The sequence below is a fragment of the Antedon mediterranea genome, chromosome 3 (assembly GCF_964355755.1).
Source record: "Antedon mediterranea chromosome 3, ecAntMedi1.1, whole genome shotgun sequence".
Taxonomy (NCBI): domain Eukaryota; kingdom Metazoa; phylum Echinodermata; class Crinoidea; order Comatulida; family Antedonidae; genus Antedon; species Antedon mediterranea.
In genome coordinates this window covers 32,467,006-32,484,485 of record NC_092672.1, presented here as the reverse complement: position 1 = coordinate 32,484,485, position 17,480 = coordinate 32,467,006, and the positions used below count along the sequence as shown (strand labels likewise).

Genomic DNA, 17,480 nt, shown 5'->3' with positions numbered 1-17,480 from the left:
TTCTTTCGTGACTAAAAACGATCATTTTCGGCGATATTTTAGACCCTATATTTCGAAAACTACAAGTCAGATTTCCCTAATTCTTTCTTTATTGTAATATTAATACAACATACTAACAGATAATATTTAATTTGGTTTTAATTTTGCATCGTTATCCCTAAAGACAACATGACTATTATGCAATCCTAGAACATTATATTGATCACCACATGTACAGGTAATGACACTAATTTTGTCGGCAAATTGGCAATTCAAAATCCTGGATACGCCACTGATGGTTATATATTGTAATGTTAAATTAAGTAAAACAAGTGCGGATAACTAATTAATAAATATAATTGCTGATAAAATCCTCTAAAAACATTTAAGAAATTTGTTATGTTTTTATAGTTAACTAGTCCTTTCATTTAAATTTGTATGATAATAGAACTTCTAAATTATTTAGTAATGCAATTTTCAAATCCCTCTTCTCATTGTTTTTTATATGCTTTTTTACCTGTATATATATTTATAATAAATTGTTTTTTAATGTAACGTAAATTCTGCTGATTACTACTGTATTCCTAAAAAATAAATAAATTAAAAATAAGTAAGTTAACACATACCTTAATTTACAATATGCAGTTGAATCTTTTGCATCTAACCAACTCAAAGTTAAAAACTCAAATAATATTAAATCCTATAACAAAACACATGATGGGTAAAGTTTACTTACAAAGGCAATTAAGGATATCATCAACATGTGATACATTATTTACACAATTACCAATTATGCCACAAAATTCATATTATACAAATATGGTTCAAAATAAATTAAACGATAACATAACAAACAGTGTTCCTATAGAAACCCAGAAAATATTTGTTTTATAGGCTAGTGCAGATAACAAATTAAACAAAAAGATTTATTTTAGATATGGAAAACTTTAACTCATTTCAGCACAAAATAGGAATACTACAGTATATTATCATATTTAAACAAGCACAGTGCACTCATCAGCTAGGAAACCAATAGATTACCCTCAACATATTATTAAAAGAACTCAACTTGGTCATCTTACTATTAAAACAATAACATCTTGAACAAAAACAAACTCAACATTTGTAATCAATAGTATTAAGGTTAATAAACCAACCAATAAAAACTTTTGAAAATGGAAAAATGAAATAACAACAACCCAACAATGTTATGAAATAAACAAATATGTAATGACAAATAAAAATGAATGAATGAACAATGAATGAAGTAATGGTCTCTTACCTAATAAATTGTCATCAGTGACACCGTATCACTTTCACATTTTATAACGGGAGACATATTTATGTATCTTACTTGAATCTTCGGGCTCTTGATTAAGGCAAATGCCTTTTAAACGCCCTCCATTTCTTCTGTATTTATCTAGAATTGGTAGCAAAATTTATCTCCCATTGCTCTGTCTTTGTTTAGTTGATCCTTGAATGCATTTATGTTTTCTGCTTGTACTGTAGTGTGGTATAGATTGTTCCATGTGTTAACGATTCTACATGAAAAGGAGTGGTTTCTGATTTTCAGTCGGGCTCTTGGCTTTCTTAATTTGAATTGATGGCCCCTTGTTCTACTGTCCGCTCTAAAGTCAAAAAAGGTTTCGGCTTCAATATCATCCAAGCCCTTGATAATTTTAAACACTTGTATAATGTCCGCTCTCCTTCTTCTGTAATTCAGTGTAGGTAATCCAAGCTCTTTTAATCTCTGATCGTAAGATTTATCTCTTAACTTATTGACAATTTTAGTGGCCCTACGCTGCACTCTTTCAAGCTTATCCAAATTACCTTTTAGGAGAGGGTACCATATACAGCTTGCGTATTCCAGATGAGGTCGAATTATACTTTTATAAAGGGGCAGGAACATATCCTTATCCATGTAAGCAAAAGATCGCCTTACCAATCCAATGAGTCTATTTGCTTTATTTACAGCTTCATTCGTATGTAGTGAAAATTTTAAAGACTGATCAAAAGTAACTCCAAGGTCCTTTTCAGTATACGCTACTTTAAAAAAAAAACTGTTTGTTATAGGTTCTTATAAAACTGGTTTTGATTAACATTAATGAAAAACAACTGAATCTAGTGATGGTAGTGAAATCGACTTTATAAGAATGATATCATATATAAGTATAATGTGTCTAGCCTTTATCGATGTACGTATCTAAACAATAGCTGAACTTGGTCGTACCATCTCGTGTATTGAACAAAAAACAACTGAAAATTGTAGTACAGTATGTAAAAGTAAACCAATAACAAATCGATGAAGTCCCATGTTTTACTGTAGAAATTCTAGCATTCAGGGTCGCGACCAAAAATCTCGATAAAAAAAAATCAGAAACTGGATATCTCTGAGTGAAAAACCTTGTTGTTTTCATGGACGTTGATAAAACGGGATATTTGACAGGGTTGTTTCTGTCTAAAATACCGGTACGGCACAGTATATGTAATCAGGATTAAAAATCAACACCGGGACTTCGGTCCGTATCCCGATATTTCCGACTGAATTTCCCAACCAAAAATTTGTTTGTTTCTTGTTTGTTTATTCATTTTTATACTAGGTGACCTCTTCAGTCAAAGACTGATCTCCCAGAGGACCCAGTTGGTGATCAGTGGCTGTGATGTACTAATACATCGGGGTAACCCCCTACTCGTCTCGAAAGATGTACTAGGTTCTTTAAAGTGCACACGAGCTAGTTGTGTACACTGGACCTACGGTTTATAGTCCTTATTTGAGAAGACTCGTTCTACCACCAGAACCATGGAGTGAGTGAGCCTCGAACCCTTGCCGATGTTATGGCTACGTAATTACGGTTCCACTGTCTTAACCGCTCGGCCACTCACTCACTCACCTATGTGTGTTTACTTCAAAATTAGTTTACACAAGGCAATTAAGGATAATGTTATTGTAGTAAACTGAAAATGGTGATAATAATATAGTGTTATCATACATTAAATCTAGAATCTTTGCTTATTAGGGTTATCATGTGATACATTATCTACACAATTACCAATTAAGCCACCAAAATTCATATTATACAAATATGTTTCAAAATAGATTAAATGATAAAACCCTTTTCCGATAAAAACCACGAAAATATCAGTTTTATACATGAACTATGGTTGGAGTAGGCCTTATAAGCTAGTGCAGATAACAAATAAAAAAAAAGATTTATGTTTAGATGAGAAAATCAGGATTCCCAAAAGATCGGGACATTGAGCAGGATCTCGATATCTTAACCAAAAATCCAGATTTTTTCGTGAATCCCGACGAAAAACCCGATACGGGATGGGTAATCATAAGATCGGGATCCCGATATTTTCGTCCGAAATCCCGACCAGGATCTCGGCGGGATCACAGATGTTTTTCTATAGGGTATGATTAACTGTTTGTCTCTGTGGTTTTTTTAAGTTTCTTTCTGAAAGAAATCATTTTCTAACTAAATTTATGTTCCAAAAAAAAATTAAAAAGAAGAATAATACACACAATAAAAAGCATTAATTATAAATAATATTCTAATTTGTTTACATATCCTAATCATACTTTTTTCTTTTAACCGACAGCTACTGGTGAACTTCAAACACATTTCCCATCAGGCCAAGCAATCACAGTAACACACATGCTTGCGTGCTACGGCTCTCTTTGGGTCGGTACCAACATCGGAGTCATCGCAAATTTTCCATTACCGCGGTTAGAAGGCGTTCCACTTGTGACTGGGCCAGCAATGGTGTCGTTCCACATGCAAAACGGACCAATCAGATTCATTCATGGAATGGAGATTAATCAACAGAGCGATCATATTCATTTTACATCCAAAGATGAGGTCGAAGGTCAGTATGTTTTTATTTAATTTGTTGAATTTAATTTTTAAGTATAGGCCTATATAGTATTGATATGACATCATCATGTCCAGATATGGGCACATGACATTTTTTTGTCACATAAAGTTTGATAGTGTAGACAGAGAGATTAAGTGGAGATATAGCATGTCGAAGGTCAGTATATTTTAATTTTGTTGAGTTTAATTTTTAAGATGAATACAATTGATTTTAAATTAAGCAAAGTATCTAATATTACAAAAGTATTTAAATTTAAAATTACATTTACAGTTTGCTTACTAAATATACCGTACTGACGCGGGTATAAGCCCATACTCGGGTATAAGCCCACCCCCGACTTTTGACTAATTTTCATGAAAAATGAGGCACTCGGGTATAAGCCCACCCATTAATTCGAAGATCTACAGTGTGTGTCGTAATACATTATTTTGTATTTGGCGACGTCCATGCACCGAATACACCTACCTTTGATCATAACCAAGCTAGGCTAATATACGCTACGACGATCGCTTCACACACGACGCTACAAGTCGCCAAAACGGAAAACCACTATTTTGTATATCGGCTGCCATAAACAAGCTTATTAAATTTCTTTGGTACATTTCTATTTAACGAACATTGTATACTTGCTTTTCTGCTTGATAAATTCTTGTTCAATTGATGTTTAAAATAAGATATTCTACGATAAATTACACGAACTATAAGCTTGATTTCCGAGACACTCTACACCTCGTGTATTTAGACGCAACGTCGTACACGTGAGGGCGCTCGCTCGCATGGTGGAACAGTGTACTATGTGCTGTTTTTGACGATCTGCATTTTTGGATCCTCGGGTATAAGCCCACCCCTCGGGTATAAGCCCAAAGTCGGCCCAATTTTGTGTTCTGGCGGGTCACGTGGGATTATACCAGAGGATATACTGTACTTAATAGTGGACCATATTAACAGATACAGAAAACATAAGATTTTAATAAGCTTTTGTGACATCATCAATATGTTGATTTACAAAAACTAATTCAGGGCAATTACTTATAGACGCTATCATACAAACAAAACCCAAGCAAGTACAGTAAAACCTTTTCTTTGGAACACCCCTATTTATTTATTTTTATTTATTTATAAACTTATTTTACATGGATGACATTTTCATTAAAATAATGTTCTTACAAATGGTCCATGATTAAAGAAATGCATGCATAATAATGAACAGTGATAAGTTACAAAAGTTAGAATTTTTTATTTTTTTTTTTAGATTATAGAAAGACATAACAAGTACAATTACATTTTTTTCTTTTCTACATTTTTTTCTTTTACATTATTCAGGAGAAAGAGACAGTTTTTTCATGAATGATAATATAATATTTTAACACAATCCCTATTCACACTGGATCCTGAAGTTATAGCTATTCTACTGCAATATAATAAGTTGTGACATACTTTTCCATAATAATAGTATTTAAAAGTTTTCAAAGGGCAAGTTGTTTACAGCGATCCAATACACTGTTAAACATCAACTCCTACTCAATTCCTCGAATATATAATCATGCACCTATTTATTGTGTCACCTAATACACGTCTCCCTCATAGATTATATACAACTGCTTGCTTTCCTAGAAATGTCACATGCAGTGAACGTGTCCCACTGGCTACCTATCAATATAAACAGTCAACATGATTTGTCTGTGTTAACACAGCTACACAGGCAGTAATTACAATCTTTCAGATTGTATTTTACGCCTTTTTTTTCTAGGTTATAGCCTTGTGTTATATTGTAAGGTTGACAAATGAATTACATTTTTTGTACTGCATGCTTTTGGGAGATTTTTGCCAGTAAATAACATTATTATCCTATAGTTCATGCAGAGTTCATTTTGAATTATGTTTGACATTTATCTGTTTGCTGCCCCCATTATCTGTTTGTCTACATAACAGTTGTTTTAAAGACTCTTTTTCAACGTAAACAAGTCTAACAGTTAATACTGCATTTTGTCATAGTTAAGGTTTATAAATGTTGCTTTTGGGAGAAATTAAATTCGTTGGAATTCCAACTGGCAGGTTAAAACAAAAATCTTGTGTAATTACCCATTTATTCCACCTGATCTTCAGTACTGTATCTATATTTCTCCTGTATGTCATAAAAAAATCCATAATACAGCATCACATGTGTTTTACATGTACAACCCTAGTATCATACACGCTTACATAATAATAACCCTTAACCTAACTTTACATAATACAGGCACCACATGTGATATACATGAGATGGTGTATTATAGAATGTTCCCATGTTACTGAGAATATATCGTCATAATGAATATAGCATTGGAAATACTGTAGGTATTTTAGGCCCATGAGAGATAATTCTTTTCTGACAATAGAAAGACCAAAAATATCTACCAAGTTGACTCGCACTTCATCATTGTATAATAAAGGTTAAATTAAATTTATTAAATTGCATTTTAAGCTCTGTCTACACTATCAAACTAGTTTGACAAAATTATTTGTGGTATGCCCAAATATGGTAGTGCTAATGACCAAATATGGTAGTGATATGACATCATCATGTCCATATACGGGCATATTACATTACACCTCATTTGGTATATGTTTAGGACTGGTTTTACTTTGTTTTGACGGAATTCATGAATTTTTAATATCTCCTAATTGCCACATGTTTTCCTGTTATGTGTTTACTTGAGTTGAATTGGCTCGGACGACGTCAGCTTACAATTAAGTAATTAATTTTACGAAATATCTTTTGAAGCCTATAATAAATATAATCTTGTCATGCTTCAAGTCGTTGAACTTAAACATCAGAATACTGTAATGTTTTGTTATTGCTATTAAAGGGGCCATGTTTAACAGTTTCAGATAGTCCCAGTTGAACCTAATGCAATTTAATACACTATAGCTATTAAAGGGACCATGTTTAACAGTTTCAGATAGTCCCAGTTGAACCTAATGCAATTTAATACACTATAGCTATTAAAGATGCCATGTTTAACAGTTTCAGATAGTCCCAATTGAACCTAATGCAATTTAATACACTATAGCTATTAAAGGGGCCATGTTTAACGTTTTCAGATAGTCCCAGTTGAACCTAATGCAATTTAATACACTATAGCTATTAAAGGGGCCATGTTTAACAGTTTCAGATAGTCCCAGTTGAACCTAATGCAATTTAATACACTATAGCTATTAAAGGGGCCATGTTTAAAGCCCCATTCCTTACATTTTTTAGATCTAATTTAAGATCACAAACTATATTTAATGTAAAAGTAATACTATATGGTCCTATTGCGATAACTTTTTTTGTCTTTAAACGGTTAAAAATGTGAAAAATAAATCGATTCTATAATTATAGCGGCCCGCTATAAATCCCAAAATGCATTGCGTGCGGAATGATATTTTTGTTTTTCACCTGTAATTCGCCCACTTTTCGATCGATCGTGAAGCCAAAACAAATGGAAGACTCCTAACTTTTCAGCGAAAATACCGGGTTTTCCCCAATTTGTATCAACGGAGTCTGGCAAAAATAGAAAGACAATTAATGCAGCAACTATAGAACGTCAGGCTAGGTATATAGCTAGCGTACGATGTTCGTACGTTATCGATGTTTACCAGCTAGGCCTACAAAACTAAACCTAGCTAGGCTAGGCCTAAGACCGTCCACGAGAGGTCGATCGCCGCGAGCTACTTCGGTAGTGCATTGTTTCTCACTTTTTATCATAATTTACCATAAAACGTACATTTAAGACTCGGAATGACATGGTTTAATGTTTTTAAAGTGATATGTATTATTTTCCAAAAAACGTCCAAAATTGCAGGGAAGGGGTCTTTAACAGTTTCAGATAGTCCCAGTTGAACCTAATGTAATTTACTATAGCTATTAAAGGGGCCATGTTAAACGGTTTCAGATAGTTCCAGTCGAACCTAATTACTACCGCAATGAACATTTTCTTAATATAGCTATTAAAGGGGCTATGTTTAACATTTTCAAATAGTCCCGGTTTGAACCTATATAATAAATGCAATACTGCAATATTTTGCTAACATAGCTATTAAAAAAATAGTTAGTAACTGGTTTAGAGGGAGCTAGTAGCTAGTTTAGAGAGAGCTATAGTAGCTGATTTTGGCTAAATAAGCCACTCTTCCTGAAGACGTGTCGATGCTGTTGGTATGCTCATATCATGACCCAATTAAACTCGGTTTCCCTTAAATTCTCTGTGTACACTATCAACTTTATGTGACAAAAAAATGTGATGTTCCCATATATAGACAAGAAATCACTACCATTTTGGGCACATCACACTTTTTTTGTCAAACTAGTTTGATAGTGTAGACAGAGCTTTAAAGTTTTTTTCACCAGAAATTTGCTCTGCACTTATTCCTCAATTATTTCAATTCTATAATCTTAGTCCCAGAAGTAAAGAAACTTTTGGTTTGTTTAGATTGCGTACACTGAATTAATTACATTTCAGTAATCGGGAAAACTACCCACGATCCTGTTTATATGAATCTATGCGTACAAAACAAGTTGTACTATAATGAACTTAAATCACTTTTGAAATACTGTAAATGACAATATAGGGAACCCGGAAAATCTTAAGGACTCACTTAATGGAACAAGTTATAGATAATGAATTGATGTAGGCCTACTGTGTACGGTTTAGCCATAGTGTTAAGTTCTGTCTACACTATCAAACTTTAAGTGACAACAAAATGTGATATACCCATCAGTTATGTACATATGACGTCATTTCACTTCCATATTTGGGCACATAACACTTTTTTTTGGTCAGACTAGTTTGGTATAATATAGAGCTTTGTTCCTCTTGTTTCTGTCAATTATTAGGGATGTCCCCTGAATAGAAGTACCTATAATTAGAAAATAATTGTTTTGAACATTACGTAATGAACCAAACTGTAAGAGTCATTGACCATGGTTTTTTTTCTTTTGGGAATTCTTGTACGTGCTGACTCAGTCAAACTCATTAGTTTTTACATAATCTATATCATCGTTATTAACTTAGCAACATAAGTCGTAGTATCAGAGTGTGCCTTTACCACGTACATTAAATTAAATGTGTCTGGTGCGGTTCAGGGAATCGCTAATACGTGTACTTTGCTTACGTAAATGTGATTGGATTTTAATCGTCCCCCGTTAGCGATATGCTTCATAAATTAAATTGGAGAAATAACAAGTGTTTTCAAACTATTGGTTGTACTGTATCTACTGTACTTACAGTTTGGATCCAATTTCATAATACATGATCCTATTTAAAGGACCACATCACAGAAATGCCCCTATATAGGACCAAAGCACATACCATTTAATTCAACTTATCAGGGTTATTCTATAAATACAGGATCCTATTTAAGGACCACATCACAGAAATGACCCTATATAGGACCACAGTACAAACCATTTAATTCAACTTAGCAGGATCATTCTATAAATACAAGGTTCTATTTAAGGACCACATCACAAAAATGCCCCTATATAGGACCAAAGCACATGTCCATTTAATTCAACTTATCAGGGTCATTCTATAAATACAAAGTCCTATTTAAGGACCACATCACTGGAAATAATTTGACTGAACTATTTCAAAGTTATCATTTATGGATCAAAAAGATGGTTTAAATTCTCCCTTATCTATCAAAGTCAAATCATGCCAAGGTACCTTTTATGACAAAAAAAAATATCTAAACTTCATAAACAAGATTTGGGTTTAAAAGCATGGGTTAAAACTTTCTGTAATTAGCAATGTAATTTCTGAATGTCTTAGAAATGATGTATTTTAGTGTTTTAAAACTCAAGGCCTTTGAATGTTAAGTTCATCGTTGAATGACGCACGAACATAAATCCTATGTAGACAACTAACGGCATGATTTACACAAATTATGTGACATTTTTCTTTTAACGGTATTCAACATTAACAGATTTCTCAAAGTGTTTCACATAAAAGATAAGAATTTGAAATAATAGTTTGTAATAATCACGTCTTGTGTTATTTATATCATATTTTAGATTTGAGTCATACACAGCCAGTAGAAAAAGAGAGATCATAATTGATTCTATTTTCAACAATTTTTTTTGCAGAAGTAGCATAATTATTTGCATAGAATTGTCAACAAATCCACTGTATATAAAACTCTGTCTACACTATCAAACTAGTTTGACAAAAAAAAGTGTAATGTGCCTAAATATGGTAGTGATATGCCCAAATATGGTAATGCTATTCCATCATCATGTCCATTTAGTCAAATCACATTTTTTCACATAGGCCTAAACAGCCATTAAAATCTCAAAACCCATACTTTAAATCAGTGATACATAACATTAACATTAACTTATTTTTAGAAACACAGGCAGATATTTTATTTTCATCTGAACATCTATGCCACTCACTGCCATTTAATAAAATAAAATATCTGGAAACTTTATAAAAGCTGGCCAAGCTATAGAGGGTGCTGTAATTTTACAGAAACCCATCCAAACATAGAGGGTGCTATTTAAAAAAAGACATCAGCATCTATACTGAACAATGAGTAGTCCAAGCACTTTCTAAGCATGGAATATGTTTTTTTGACTAAAGGTGGAAAATCACCAACAGAGCTTTAAGCTCTGTCTACACTATCAAACTAGTTGTGTGTGCTCAAATATGGTAGTAATATGCCCAAATATGGTAGTGATATGACATCATCATGTCCATATATCACATCACATTTTTTTGTCACATAAAGTTTGATAGTGTAGACAGAGCTTATGTATGCTGTACCTAAATTGTAAATTTCTGAAATTTTGAGATATTTATGTGTATTTCTTTTATAATAATAGTCAGATTAGAAGAATTACACCACAGTAGTAGGAGACATCACATCACTTAAAATAATATGAGACACTTGGGAGGTCTGCCATAGCTCCTAAAATGTATTTCTGAAAATCCAGTACACTCCACAAATGGATGAGGTTGTTTGCAAAGTCATTCAGTAATGAGAAATTTGTAAAGAAAAATTGAAATTAAACAGAAGAATTCTTTTTGCGTGAATGACTGGGAAGTAGTTATTGTTTTTGAACTTTTCTGTGAATTCATTTTCAAGTTTCTGCTGTGGTTACACGTCAATTTTAATAGATAACGTTTCTAATTTTGCAATTTCCTTTTCATGTGTGCTACACAGATATCACTATTTCACGCGATGCTGTTATTCATTATATAAGTATTATTATTCTTCATGCATCATCTATTTTTGTACTAATATTCAAAACGGTCATAAAATGATAAAGAGAGTTTGAAATACTTGACCAAACCATGTCAGTCAATATTTTTCTATATTTTTCATTTGGCCAAAGCTACAATACAAATAAACAAAACATAACAAAAAAACATTATTAAAAATATTCCCTTACGTTAGCTAGGTTTGAAGATAGTGATGACACCTCATTTTATAGGAGATTGACTTTTTTCAAATCTATGAGGGAATTTCCCTTTTAGCATCCGTTTGAAAAAAAAAGAAATTTAAATCTCATTTGTTACTGAAAGCCAGATTAACGGTATCATTTATTGGCCTAAATTAGATTTTCCAAGACAAGTTTTTCTTCAATTTCTTTTCTGTTTTTGTTTATATTTATATATATGCCTGTTAATTTATTTTTAATTACAATACTAGTATTAGTTTGCTACTATAACTATTTTTTGTTAATATTTTAAAAGTAACCTTCTATTTTATTGATCCAATCAAAACTATGTGAGGGCGTGTGGCGCAGTGTGTTGGACGCTGGATTACCAATTGTGAGGTCGTGGTTCGAATCCAACTTTCGCCGCACTGCTCGTATCCTTAGTCAAGATACTTTACTTACATCTCTCTTACAAATAGGTTTCGTAACAGCTTTTATCCAGTTGCCATTCGGGCACTGAATGCTTGTCAGTATACCGTATGAGAGTGATGTGAAACTTTGTAATTGTTTCTGTTAATTCTTCAATTTTTCTGTTTTTGTATCTCAGCAAACATAAGTAATTTTCCACTGATGAATGAATGAATGAATGAACTATAAAATGACTCAATAGCTTTATTGACATTGGTCTGACATTCAAAAAAACCTTTACAACAATACTCATTTATTCCTTACCTCTAAATTTAAATATTCTGTTTTATGACCGTAATTTTACCACTTTTTCTGATTTATTAGTGATTCATGAGACTGACTACCAAGGATGTGGTTGTATCTTTAAACTGATTTCTTAATCAAATCCTTGTTTAGCACCATCTTTTTATAGGGGTGTCACGAAAGCTCAGACCACGAAAGCTCAGACCCCCTAAGACCTAAGATCACGAAAGCTAAGACCCAACACCTAAGATTACAAATACTAAGATATACTACAGCTTAAAAACAATACTTGTTTATCCATACATAATTTTAAACACAGTAGGTTTCATTTATTACCATAAATATAATTTAATACTACCGCAAAACATAGATAAACTCACATTATTTTCGCCCGTTGAGTAAATGTATATTTTTTCTTTACAACAAACAAACTTGACGGGTTGTTTGTTGGTATATATTTACTCCATTGTGTTGCTTCAGAGGATGTTTTTCTTACGCACCTGCCTTTCTTGTATTTTGACTCCAAATTTGTTGACTAACTTTATCCTGAACACCACACTTTAAAATTAGGACTTATAAGTACTTTCAGAAGGAGAAACACATAATAACAAATAAATAAATCCTTTAAATTGATGATTTTACAGATGTGTTTCTTTGTATACTGTAATGACAATGTAACTCCTCGAGCTCCCTCATGCTCAATGTTTTTGTTTCTATGGAGCGCCAAAAGAGCAACAATAATAGTACAAGTATAAAAACAGAAAGAAAACGAAACAAAAAAACTTTTTTTAAATTAAAATTTATTTGCCAGTATTTATTTCTTCGTACTTGCATGATTATACTATTATCATTACAATTTTAATTTTACATTGTTCCATCCACACTGTAGATGGACTCCACAGAGTTTTCAGCCCTCTATATATTTTTTGCTCTTTTGACGTTCCATAGAAACAAAAACATTGAACATGGGGTAGGCCTACAACTGTAGTAGGCTAGTCATTTTGTGTGGGAGAAAAACGTCTGTAAAATCATCAATTTAAAAATGTATTTGTTACTTTTTATGTGATTCTTTTTCATGAAAGTGCCAATTCTAAGGTGTGGTATTCAGAATAAATGTTGGGAGTTAAAATACATTACAAGGCAGGTGCGAAAGATAAATATTTGTAATCTTAGGTGTTGGGTCTTAGCTTTCGTGATCTTAGGTCTTAGGGGGTCTGAGCTTTCGTGGTCTGAGCTTTCGTGACACCCCTTTTTATAGGCCTATTTATTTGTAATCAACCATTTGTAAGTCTGAAAACTGTCTGTAGAAATTTGGCAGCTTGCCAAATAAAAAGTTAGTAAATAATGGCAGATTGCCAAATTAATGTTCTTAATCAGGTTATTCACCCCAAAAATAGTTCAACCTTGGTAGGAATGTGATAATTTGGGATTAATAGTTTATCCTCTTTAATCCTGGCTAAAGTGGGATTACCTAGGCCACTCATCTGTTTGCTAAAAAAAAAATGTTTTACTGAGGTACAATAGCCTCCCATTGATGGTGATAATAATGCCATTTCAGAAAACATGTTCAACAACTTTACAACAATCCAATTGCGACGGGATATTTGCTGAACTTGTGATGTCTGAAAACAATCTCCTATTTGTTTTAAAAAATCATTTAAGGGTATAATGACCTTAAATGCATAACATACTAATATAAAAAACATTTAAAATAATAATTTATTAGTCCCTAAGCACCGCATATTGTCCTTGGAACAATGTTTTTGAAGTAATAGAGTACATACTTCGCTCTCTCGAGATTTCCCTCATAATGTTGTGTAATCATTAATTCGTGTAAATTGCGTTTCAGAGAAAGTTTATGCATTGTACTTTCTCCATACTTTACAATATCAAACTTTATGTGACAAAAAAATTGTGATGTGCCCATATATGGACAAGATGATATCATATTAGTACCATATTTGGATATATCACTATTTGGGAGAATCACACTTTTTTGTCAAACTAGTTTGATAGTGTAGACAGAGCTTTAATATGTTTATTATCCACAATCAGACTACAAATGCACTGTGTGAAATATAATACTACAGAAAATATGAAATTCAATCCCAAACTAGTATTTTTATAGGGGGTTATTTTTTTTTTCACAAAAGGGGAAAAACATCGCAAGCTATAGTTCTTCTTTTACAACTACATTAGCTTAGAGTTATCACTTCATGGTTAGGCCCATTACTATTGTTGCTTTTCTCTAGTTGGAAAGGGTACCTTAAGCAAAAGTGGGGTTCGTTCAAGCGCCTTCTCGCTACAGGGTTAAATTCATTTTTAGTTGACACTATTACTGGAGATTCACAGCTAAAATAAATTTTACAAAATAACGTTTTTTAAATCGTACAAACATGCCAGAATGTTACGTCAGGGAGCTGAGCAGTCAAAACAACTCTAAATGCCTTTATGCTAATTAATATATTTCCAAGTATTTGTATACAATTGTTTTTAATCCCAGCAATTCAAAGCATTTGCTTATCTCACTGTAAATGTTATTTTTAAGCCAAATTACAATCTCTTAGCTCAAATATAAATTGAAACGTCTCCAAAAACGGCGCTAACTGCTTGTGATGTCATAAATCAGAGACATTAAATATCCATCACGACAGTTTAACATTACAAATGTTCAATCTCTGCTAGTCGGATACGACATACACAGGAAGGAATACTAGTTAAGGTTCAAAACCTCGCCAAGGTCAAGCGTACCGCATTTTACCGGGTAACACACAGGGATGGGAGTCGTTTTTCCCCTGGGACTAACTGGGGACTGATTGCATGATGTGTAGTTGGCTGTGGGCCTAAATTTGTTTTTGTACTGCATATTTTTGTTCAGTGGATCTTGGCACATTGACAGGTTTACAGCTAGGGTCAGTCATGGTTTTTTAGTAGACCACATAATGTGTTTTACCCAAGACTATTAACATACCTGAGGTCTCTAGAAATGTTAAAGACCCCTTCCCTGCAATTTTGGACGTTTTTTGGAAAATAATACATATATATCACTTTAAAAACATTAAACCATGTCATTTCTTGTCTTAAATGTACGTTTTATGGTAAATTATGATAAAAAGTGAGAAACAATGCACTACCTAAGTAGCTCGCGGCGATCGACCTCTCGTGGACGGTCTTAGGCCTAGCCTAGCTAGGCTTAGTTTTGTAGGCCTAGCTGGTAAACATCGGTAACGTACGAACATCGTACGCGAGCTATATACCTAGCCTGACGTTGTATAGTTGCTGCATTAATTGTCTTTCTATTTTTGCCAGACTCCGTTGATACAAATTGGGGAAAACCCGGTATTTTCGCTGAAAAGTTAGGAGTCTTTCATTTGTTTTGGCCTCACGATCGATCGAAAAGTGGGCGAATTACAGGTGAAAAACAAAAATATCAATCCGCGCGCAATGCATTTTGGGATTTATAGCGGGCCGCTATAATTATTAGAATCGACTTATTTTTCACATTTTTAACCGTTTAAAGACGAAAAAAGTTATCGCAATAGGACCATATAGTATTATTTTTACATTAAATATAGTTTGTGATCTTAAATTATATCTAAAAAACGTAGGGAATGGGGCTTTAAGGGAATAGTTTGAATCTAAAAATGTCAAGTCAGACTCTTTGACAGACATTTTTAGCATGAAAATACTGTAGTACTATGGTATACTGTTGTGTTTGGTTAATATTTTCAATTTGTTTCGTCTTAAAAGATGAAATGTGAATTTTTCACTGTTGAATAATTAGCATTGTATTAATAATGTATATATTTTATCTTCCTTGTAAAAGAAAAAGTATATTTTCTTTCTTAATTTGTATTTAGTTCACATCGGCGGCTGGCATCCTTTGATGATAAAATCATGCGGGCTTCATCCGCCATCCATCGTTTACTTGTCTTTACCCACGGGCAAACATCGTGCGAAATCACATTTGAGAGATTGATGTGTAGCACTCTAATTGAACTTAAATAAATGAAAGAAAGTGACGTTATCGCTCTCTGACTGTAAAATTAGCATTTTGTGCGTTTTTATAAAGGTTGAATATCTTATGTTTATTATATTAATCCAAAGGCAAATTACTGAAACTGGTATCAGTGGCTGGATCTCAATGGAAATACAAATAAAATAAGCAAAAATTTACATCAAAACGATAAATTAAAACAGCCAAAAAAATTTGCAGAGCTTTCGGGCAACACTAGCCCTTGTTCATCAGTGTTAAGTGTATTGCTATCTACAAATTGAAATCTTAAGAGGGGTGGATGAAGGATTTTGAAATTGGGAGGGAGTTGGTGTCGTAACCTAAAACGTGCCAAATAAAGTTCTAAACTAAACTATATTTTGTTTAGTACATTCTTATCCACAAGTGAAATTGAGATTTTGAAAATAGTGAGGGAGGTGGGAGAGGTGATTTGAAAATAGTGAGGGAGGTGGGAGAGGTGATATGACCTAAAACATGTGAATTTTAAGATCAAGGATTTTGAAATGTGGATGGAGGTGGTGGAGATGTTATGCCTAAATTGCTGAACTAAATCTTTTGCATTGTAATTTGTAGAGAGCGACCTAAGATCTACACTATCAATAATCGCTTTAAAGATTTCATTTCTTTCTTTTCACTTGCTTTTTACATCGGTTTTTTTTTTCTGGTTTATAAATTTAGAACAAACTATTTATAGATTAGTATGTTTATTTCAGATAAAATTTATGAGATTATTTAACAAAACAAATCATTTATGTCATAAGAATTAAGTAAGAGCTAAACTTGATCACGTTTCACTTAAGTTAGCAGCTTACTATTATTAGATATTGTTTAGACCACAATTAGTCCTAGAGAACTTTATTTAATAATGAAATGTCCATAATTCAAAGAAAAAAGTTATTAATATTATGTATTATAATACAAATTAGTCTAATTATAATAAACACTGCCTTGCATAGCGTTTACTGATAAATGATTTTCTTTATTATGGAATGAAATATACATGAATTGAAGGAACAAAGGTAAGATTATCATTGAACAAATCAAAGTGAAATTAATAATACTGCCGTTCATCCTTGAATAACATATTGAATTAGAAAAAAATCCATAATTTTAGTCTGAAGACTGAAAGGAACTTTCATAAGAGGCATATCAAAGTTTCAGATTGACGCCAGGTGTACTAGTGATAATAGTGTATTAATTTCTCAAGTGTACATTTTAGACTTCTTGAACTTTTAAAGTGAAATGCACTTTCCGCTCGCAGGAACAGTTTTTCTATTGTGTTATTTTCAGATGCGTAATTATACTGTATTGATACGGTTGTCAACAAACTTTTTTCCAAACAGAATGATGGATTGAAAGACACTTTACAAACATCCGTTGAGGAATTAGAAATATGTTCTCTCCTGTTTTGTTTGTATTTTGTATTTTGTATTAATATTTGTCCTCAGTGAGGAAATTCGGATTAGGCCCTCCACGGACCCACGGCAGCCAGCA

The 17,480-nt window shown here is 32.8% G+C and overlaps 1 protein-coding gene across 1 annotated transcript in view; it reads left to right on the top strand.

Annotated features, from left to right (window-relative positions):
- Positions 1-3,713: 3,713 nt before the first annotated feature.
- The window catches only part of LOC140045250 (uncharacterized), a 30,036-nt gene continuing 16,269 nt past the window's right edge, over positions 3,714-17,480 (top strand). Inside the window, exon 1 of the mRNA XM_072090078.1 lies at positions 3,714-3,849. Within this exon, the coding sequence (XP_071946179.1) occupies positions 3,744-3,849 (106 nt within the window). The 5' untranslated portion in view covers positions 3,714-3,743. The remainder of the gene's footprint in view (positions 3,850-17,480) is intronic.